This window comes from Macaca mulatta, chromosome 11 (genome assembly GCF_049350105.2).
Source record: "Macaca mulatta isolate MMU2019108-1 chromosome 11, T2T-MMU8v2.0, whole genome shotgun sequence".
NCBI classification, from domain to species: Eukaryota; Metazoa; Chordata; class Mammalia; order Primates; family Cercopithecidae; genus Macaca; species Macaca mulatta.
This window is the reverse complement of record NC_133416.1, coordinates 15,519,158-15,528,189: the sequence shown is the minus strand read 5'-3', so window position 1 is coordinate 15,528,189 and position 9,032 is coordinate 15,519,158. Positions and strand designations below refer to the sequence as shown.

The 9,032-nt window shown below is 44.1% G+C and overlaps 1 protein-coding gene across 3 annotated transcripts in view; it reads right to left on the bottom strand.

The window, feature by feature from the left end:
- Positions 1 to 1,222: 1,222 nt before the first annotated feature.
- FAM234B (family with sequence similarity 234 member B) overlaps positions 1,223 to 9,032 on the bottom strand; it is a 36,543-nt gene continuing 28,733 nt past the window's right edge. For 2 of the 3 annotated variants that reach the window (XM_015151168.3, XM_001087297.5), the window contains exons 11-13: positions 6,357 to 6,474; positions 4,629 to 4,849; positions 1,223 to 4,023 (exon numbers count right to left, since the gene is read on the bottom strand). In XM_015151168.3, the coding sequence (XP_015006654.2) occupies positions 4,018 to 4,023; positions 4,629 to 4,849; positions 6,357 to 6,474 (345 nt within the window). In that variant the 3' untranslated portion in view covers positions 1,223 to 4,017. The remainder of the gene's footprint in view (positions 4,024 to 4,628; positions 4,850 to 6,356; positions 6,475 to 9,032) is intronic. The other variant, XR_013400920.1, reaches the window with a different exon arrangement.

Below are 9,032 nucleotides of genomic sequence, written 5' to 3'. Positions count from 1 at the left end.
TAGCTTCTGTGCCAAGTTCTGGGCTAAACCATGGAGATAAAAAGAGGAGTAAAATACACTTCCTGACTGACCTTAAGGGTCTGATAAATCTAGTTATCAGTCTGGAAATTGGAGAAATGGAGGTGAGCAAATTAACGGTAGTGTGACTGTGGCTCAACTTTCCATGGTACACGCGAATTGTTCTGGAAGTCACAGATGGGAAGACAGAAGCACCCCTGAGTGCTTTGCCATGTAGCACAGAGGTCCTCCACACTGCCTGAGACAGTGTCCTGCATCCACACAGTAGGTACCCAGTAAAAGTGTTATGAAACATTGTCCCAGGAGCCCTTAGGAGAGTGGTTTAACATGAGAAGGCGCCAACAGCACACAGGGGCAGGGTCACTTCTAGAAATAGCCCACCAAGGCTATTCAGATGGGACTGTGGTTCCCTTCTACACAGTCATACCAGGGACTTGCCAGTGAACAAGGGGGCACAGGCTCCTCTCTGGATCCCACCTTTTCATCCCTTCTGAGAAATATACTCTATTATTTCCTCCATAAAGAATGCCACCCATCCGATTCCTCAAGGATCTAGAACTAGAAATACCATTTGACCCAGTCATCCCATTACTCGGGATATACCCAAAGGATTATAAATCATGCTGCTATAAAGACACATGCACATGTATGTTTACTGCAGCACTATTCACGATAGCAAAGACTTGGAACCAACCCAAATGTCCATCAGTGATAGACTGGATTAAGAAAATGTGGCACATATACACCATGGAATACTATGCAGTCATAAAAAGGATGAGTTCTTGTCCTTTGTAGGGACATGGATGCAGCTGGAAACCATCATTCTCAGCAAACTATCACAAGAACAGAAAAACAAACACCGCATGTTCTCACTCATAGGTGGGAATTGAACAATGAGATCACTTGGACACAGGAAGGGGATCATCACACACTGGGGCCTGTCGTGGGGTGGGGAAGCGGGAAGGGATAGCATTAGGAGATATACTTAATGTAAATGATGAGTTAATGGGTGCAGCACACCAACATGGCACATGTATACATACGTAACAAACCTGCACATTGTGCACATGTACCCTAGAACTTAAATTAAAAAAAAAAAACAAAAAAAAACAATGCCACCCATCTACTTGCCCATTCTCTTTTCCATATGGGGAAACAAACCATCCTTGATGACTCAGACAAATGAGAATGGCACACAAGTATATTCCCTTAGAGTATTTATTTATTTACTCTGTAACAGTTCACATTTTAAATAGTGCTTCCTGACAATATACCAGCTGGCTCTTCTCTAATAAGGGCAATAAGGATAGCAATTCACATTCAGGGGATTAGTTTCACCATACCACAACATTTGGGGGATGGCAAAAACGGGGTCTAAGGAAAAGGGAGGGTACTTAAGGGACAGAGGAGGGGAAGACCCTTGCATTTGCAGAAGTCATTACTATTTCTCAGTAGTGGTCATATTGGCTTTGCTGGCAACCCCACGATGGGATTAGAGAAAGAAAGGAGCATTTCCTATCTTAGACACCTGGGTGGGTGGCTGCCTGCAAGGAGAAGGAGGTTTAGGGACACATTTCACAAGAAACCAGCACCCACATTGGTCAGATGAAGCTTCCTCAATTTTCAGCCACCACTTACACCTTTCTGTACCGGCTGCAAGAGGAAGAAGAAAACTAAGCGTATAACGTCGTTTCGCAAGGAGAGATTCAAACTCATAGTCCAAAGAATCTATGTTAGGTTAGTTTGCAAATACATCATGAAGAATTCAGAGACATTAAGTTTTTCTAGCTTCCTCTCATCTCTTTCTGGGATTTGCCCTGCATCAACACAGTCCTCTCCCCAAACCCACCAAAACAGGTCCTCATTAACAACTTCATGTTTCACTGCCGCATAGAGTGGCTGGCTTCCCAGAAAGCTTTAACATGACAGAGAACCAGGTGATGCCTGGACAGCTCAGTCAGACCACAGGACCACCACCCAAGTTTTGGGTGTTCAGCTGCCTATAAATTAATCCTTCAAATTCTATACTAAACCAAAGTAGGTCCCAGGCCCTTATACTCAAGTAGATTCAAATCCCAGAAATTATCTGGAATCATTTCCATACTCTGGGAGTATCTTCTTAATCCCCCAAAGTCAAGCTGGACCCACAGAAGACTTCCAAACTGTTGAAACCAAATTTGCCTTCAGGATCTTAAGGCAGAGGCACCCAGAAACCTGAGAAGGCCAATCTGAAGCCAGGCAACATGCCTGCTTGGATCTACTGCTACCAACCTCCTGTTACGTCATAATGCCTGTCAGTGGGTAATTAACAGAGATCCCTTTAAATCTGGACTTCATAATTTTCTACAATCCTTTTACTAATACAAGCTAAAAGATACAAGCCCAGCCAGGCACAGTGGCTCATGCCTATAATCCCAGCATTTTGGGAGGCAGGGGCAGGTGGATCATCTGAGGTCAGGAGTTCGTGACCAGCCTGGCCAACATGGTGAAACCCCATGTCTACTAAAAATACAAAAAAAAAAAAAAAAAAATTAGCCAGGTGCGGTGGCAGGCACCTGTAGTCCCAGCTACCTGGGAGGCTGAGGCTGGAGAATCGCTTGAACCCAGGAGGCAGAGGTTGCAGTGAGCCGAGATCGTGCCATTGCACTCCAGCCTGGGCAACAAGAGCAAAACTCTGTCTCAAAAAAAAAAGATACAAGCCCAGGTAAAGAGAGAACCTGAGTTGCACTCAGGGAAGACCTATCAAGGTTATTCAAGAAACAGTTTTCCATCTGCCAACGTTGAATTTTCTGCTATATAAACAATGACCTAAAAGTTTAAAGAAGAACTTAATTGAAGCAGCAGATTGATACAGAAGAAAGGAGGAGTAAGCACTGGAGATCATTCTAAATAACTTAACCATTTTAGAGTATTTACAGAAGAATTTTCCCAAAATACAAAGCTTCAAAGGCTCTATAGGAAAGGAGAGATGCAGGACAAAATGGTTGCATCCTGGACTCAAGTAGCAGAAGCAAAAGTCCAGAAACATATCCCTGAATAGAAGAGAAAGCAGAGTGAGGGGAGCTAAGGAGGATGCCCTATAGAAAAAGATGCAGAGAAGAGATAGAGCAGGATAAGGACATCAAAGGCTCCTGACTTCCAGTTCTCCTCTAAGTTGAAGACAGCATGCAAACATACACTTCTGAGGTCGCCACAGAAAAAAAGATCATGACTGGCAGAACCATCAGAGCCACATATAACACAACATGTGGACTTGGTCAGAGATGGGTCACTCAGACTACATCCTCTTGCTCCCCTTGTGATAGGAATATGGTTATTCTTGTGGTCACTTGATAGACATGGATGGAAAATCTAAGGAAATAAGATATAAAACAAAAGAGATGAAAATACTTGGATAGCTAACTCTGTCTTCCACTATAAATCTTTCGCACTCTGTCTACAATTTGGAAGTAGCCAAGGTACAGGTGGAAAGAATAAGGAGAGAAATAAGTGGCCCTCAAAATCAGAGGTAGGGGATCTGGAAGTCTCAAAATGACCAAACAAACCAGATATATTTCAGAAGGACAGGAAACTGGATCCCTGAAACTTAGGACATACCTGGAAAATAACTTCACCACAACATTAGAAAATACACACACACAGCATAATGTACAACAAAATGTTTCCTAGTCATAGACTTCACTGGCTTTCCCAGCAAGACTTCATAAATTAGACATACCAAAAAAATAAAATACTTAAGAGAGTCACATTTCCAAACGATCCACGCAGAGTTCCTAGAGGGAGTTAATGCAGGGACTGAAAATGTAGGTAAGACACCCCAGCCAAATAGAACATGCTGCCGTCAAAGACTCCAACATGCCTTCCCAAGCCTTTACAACCATCAGGGAGGCGGTAAATGAGGATGAAGTCTTCTCTCCATAGAACTGATTTTACAGTGACAGGAGAGTAGAGCGGGCATCCACTCTGTTCATTTCTTCTGCAACTGAAGATTCCATCAGATTAGATCTATGGAAAAAGAGTTATCAGTGACTATTGTTTTTCATGGTAGAGATGTTCAAAGAAAAGCAGGAAAACTAAAGGTCAGAATATTCAACTATTTTCCTGACCTTTTCTTTAGCCCCAATAGTCTGTAAACATCTCCTCCTTCCAGAAAGGCCCAGAAACTTTGTTATTTTCCATGATAAGCTTTTGAACTTTGAACTAGACTATAATATTTCTTGGGAGTGGGGGTGGGGAGGGAACATTAGCATTTTAAGCAAGATGACTCTTTGTAGTTTGTAACTATTACAAGCCCTGCATGATGTTAGCATCACTAGCCCCAACCCAGAAAATATCAGTCGTAGCCACCCCTGTCAGTCATTGGGACAATAAAAACTACGACCCCACATTGTCAAATGTCCCCTAAGGTAGATGCTATTATTTCCAGCTGAAAACAACTGAGAATCATTTCTTCATGGTCAGATAGGAAATAGTGTTGGTCCAAAACAACTGTCTTGATACACATCTACTCAAGAAAGTTCCCCATTCTGCCACTTTCTAAAGGACAAAGCTGGAATTGGTAGTATTTGTCCTAAACCCTCAAGAGGAACAATATTTCAGCAGCCACTCACCTCGTAGGGAGCTTCGACAAACTTTATCCTAGAGAGAAATCTTCGCAGCTCCCCACGGCCAATTTTGGGGGTAGACTCCTGTAGCTGAGCCATCTGGCCCTCCATTAGTGCCCACCGTAGACTAAGCTTGCTGACCACCAGGGCTGCTGGATGGCCTTCGGAGCTTGGACCTGTTGTCCTGGTAACATAAAAGGCATCTTTCCAGAGGTCGTTAATTCCAACTGAGGAAGGACAAAAACAAGAGCAGTTAACATGGACACATACTGTCTACTAACAGGAGAGGGGTTTGGTTCAACAATACATTTATTTACTCATTAGTTCACACAGGAAATGTCCTGAGCATTGAATAAACAGAAGGCAGCGAGCTAGCCCACGAGTGCAAACTGGGGAAGGACTGGATGCCAGTAAAGCAGCACATTCTTCCTTGTGTTTGCGCCTTTACTCCTCTGAAGCTATTTCCAAAAAACCCAACTCAGGAACAGAGAGAATGTGCCCCTTGTGGTGAGAATTCAGTAGAAAAGACAGCCCGAAACGCTAGGGAGCCTGAGAATTCCCAGACTGTCAGTGCGCAGTCACAGAAGCGATTTACCTCGCCAGCGTTTATTTTGCCTCATCTTTAAAATACAAATTGTAATAAAAATGGTGTCAAGAGTCTTAATTACCATTATTTGATGTTCACTGAATATTTTATGCTCCTGTTGAAAAAACAGCTCACTCAGATCTAATCACAGGATTTTCCAAGCTCACACCTCCCTGCCCCCACCCCCCAACCAGTGGACAGGTGTGCCTGCAAGTTCCAGGTAAGCTCTGTTCTTCCCCATGTATCCCAATAAATCGAGAGGGCTACAAATGCCAGCTGCAGCCCAAGGCCAATGAGTTGGTAAGTAGACAGCCAAGTCCATAAGTAGCAAGAGAATGTGGAAAGAAAGAAAGGAGCTGTGGCCATCTAGTCCTCTTCCACTCCTGCACCCCCTGACCCCCCAACAGGAACAGCAGATTCCATGAGGGAAGGAATCGCCGAGAAGATCTCCAGACAACCTAGACTAGCAGCAGCACAGGCTGCGATCCCAGTGTTTTGGTTTTCTGAGTTGAGAGTCTCCCATATAGTGTCCCATTTTATTTACAATGTTATTTAGACAGATACGTAAAGCAGAAGAACACTTCCAAAATGTTAATCGTGGTTATGAGTGGCCAGATTATGGCCAATTTTTCTTTCTGCCTTTGATTTTTCTTCTTTCTCTGATTTCTATGCAAGGTGCATAGTTATATTCAAAAAAAGGTTTTCTAAATCAGTGCCCTGGCAAAACACATTCTATCTCCATCATGTCCTCCCCAGTTAATTCCAAATCCTAATCTCTGAGTGGGTCAAGGAACTAGTCTTATTTGTAGTCCCAGCAGCTGGCACAGTGCCTGGCATACAGTTGATGTTCATTAAATGTCTGCTGAAGGAGTGGCTGGATGAATCACACCTTACACACTCTTTGGAATGGGACGCACTTTCACCTCCACATTCAGAGCATATGGGTTCTCACCCTGTGAGCCCAAGGCTTCCACCCAAAGGAGCATTCCAGAAAAGCCCGAGGCACCAGGGACACCAGGGAAAGTGCCCTGCTGTCGACTGAGAAGCACACATCCTTCCCTGGGTGGGGCAATGGTCTTATCACACGCAGCCAGCACCTACTCTCCCACCATCTGTGTACACAGACTCCCGCTGGCACCGGGACTCACCCTCTGAAGCCGTCACTGTGCCGGTGGTGTTGGCCAGATCCAGAAGGATGGAGGGGAACGCAGGATGCAGGAGGTAAAGGTGGTGAAGGCTGGGCAGCTCAGTTCCTAGGATGATATCCTGACAATGAACCGCAAAAAGGAAGAGCAAAGGTAACTCTACATTCCCACACATGACAGTCCGCAGGTGAAAAGGCAGAGTAGAAAATGGTGATTCCTCATTCCTCTCAGATGCTAATGCCTGATCCTAACTACAAGAATGTGTTTGAAAGAAACTCCCCTGTATAAGAGACATATTTCAAAGAGCTCAAAATACTAATCACTAACTCTTTCAAACCACTATCTACAGCTGGAAAATGCTTTCTCCCTTGTAAGAAAAAAAAGGCAGGCAGGCCAAGCACAGTGGCTCACGCCTATAATCCCAGCACTTTGGGAGGCTGAGGTGGGCATATCACCTGAGGTCAGGAGTTCGAGACCAGCCTGGCCAACATGGAGAAACTCTGTGTCTACTAAAAATACAAAAAAAAAAAAATGCTGGGCATGGTGGCATGTGCCTGTAGCCCCAGCTACTTGGGAGGCTGAGGCAGGAGAATCACTTGAACCCGGGAGGCAGAGGTTGCAGTGAGCCAAGATCGCACCACTGCACTCCAGCCTGGGTGACAGAGAGAGACTCTGTTGCAAAAAAGGGAAAGAAAGGAAAGGAAGGAAGGCAGGGAGGGAAGGAAGGGAAGGAAGAGAAGGAAGAGAAGGAAAGAAGGAAAGAAAAGGAAAGAAGAGGGGAGGGGAGGGGAGGGGAGGGGAGGGGAGGGAAGAAGGAAGGAAGGGAAAGAAAGAAAGAAAGAGGCAATGTGCAGGCCCCAAGAGAGGAATCTGACATGGAGACTTCCCAGTCTTCTGCTCATGGAAGTACTAGAACACTGGTTGATCCCTTGCAGCAGATGGGGCTCTGTGGAGATGAAATCTATTTATGAAAACACAGTAAGCCAAAGGTATTTCCTTTCACTGGTGTCAAAGCCAATTGCAAGCATCGGGCTAAAAATTACAAAAATCTTATCCATTCCTGAAATGAATGGAATGTTGACCAGAGGCAAATCATCAATTATAAAACAAAAGTTCCAAGGTCTGAGTGTCAGTCTTCAAACTCTCTACAGCAGAAAAAATGCACATTGGGACTATCTTCATCAGTATGAGTTCTATGGGGGGATGGGACTTGAGACTTGGCAGGTACATGAGTGTGCAGCTATGCAGTTGTTAAAGCACAGAAGTACACCCATGTGGGTTAGTAAGTGGCTGCTCTCCAGAACTTCCCAAGTGCCTCTCCTCCCCTGGGACTACCTTGGGCCTCCTGCAGTAGAGGAAATGGAAGCTCTGAGGGATGAATATTACCCCTGCTTCCATATGGCTACATGGGAAGAAGTCCCCAGGTGAGGAGAAGTGTGAGCAGGAAGCTTGCAACCTCACTCTCACCACATGCCCACAAAGCAGAAGAGGGCATTTTCCACACACCCTTAGGATCCCAGGTACAACGGGACAGATCTCTGGCTCAGCTAACATGAGAAGAAAACAACCAAACACCTTCCTCACTGCCTACAAAATGAACACAAATTCCTTAGCATGAAAAGCAGTCTTACACCATTTAACCAAAATATGCCTTTTCCAGACTAAACTGCAATGACTCACCTGCCCACCCCATGCTGCACAAATGTTTGATCATCACCCTCAATCCACGCTTCACCCTACTCTGCCTAACCGTTGCCAATCTTATTTGCCCCTTAGACTGCCTAACCACCCTCTCTACCCCATCTCCACACATTAAAACACTTATCCTTATGTGCCCACCTGGGCCCCCTCTTTGAGGAAAAGCTCCCTTATTACCCTAGGCAAAATTAATATCTCCTTTCTTTTGTGCTTCCATGTAAACTTATTACTTGTACCTCTATTAAAGCATTTGTAACATGGCGCTTTATTTATAGAAGACTACATTTGAGACTTATCTTGTCCAATACCCTCATTTTATTATACTAGGGGTCTTCGAAAAGTTCATGGAAATGCAGATTATGAAAAAACTACGCAAGGACTTCAAAATTCTTTTTGCACCAAAATAAACTCATACTAAGTTGTTATAACATACCTGAACAGGAGCTAGTCTGAGGCACCAAGAAGGGTAAGATATCAGTTTGAAAAGAGCCTCTATCAAAGTAACTCGAATTCTGCCAAAAGGTTGAAGCAAGAACATGCATCAAATTTATGGTGAATTTTGGGTGGAAGAATGGTGAAATCATTGATGCCTTCTGAAAAATGTATGATGACAATGCCCCAGAGAAATCAGCAGCTTAGACGTGGATAGCTCATTTTAACGAGGGACAAAATGATGTTGGAGATTAAGCCCACAATAGCAGACCATCCTCATCAATTTGTGAGGAAAAAATTCATCTTGTTCATGCCCTAATTGAAGAGAACCAATGATTAATAGCACAAACAATAGCCATCACTGAAGACACTTCAACTGGTTCAGCTTACATAATTCTGGTTGAAAAATTAAAGTTGAGCAAACTTTCCACTGGACGGGTGGCAAAACTGTTGGCCCATATTAGCTGCAGACAAAAGCAGGGCTTTCAATGGAAATTTTTAAAAAGTGGGATCAAGATCCTGGAAGCATTTCTTTGAAGATCTGTAGCA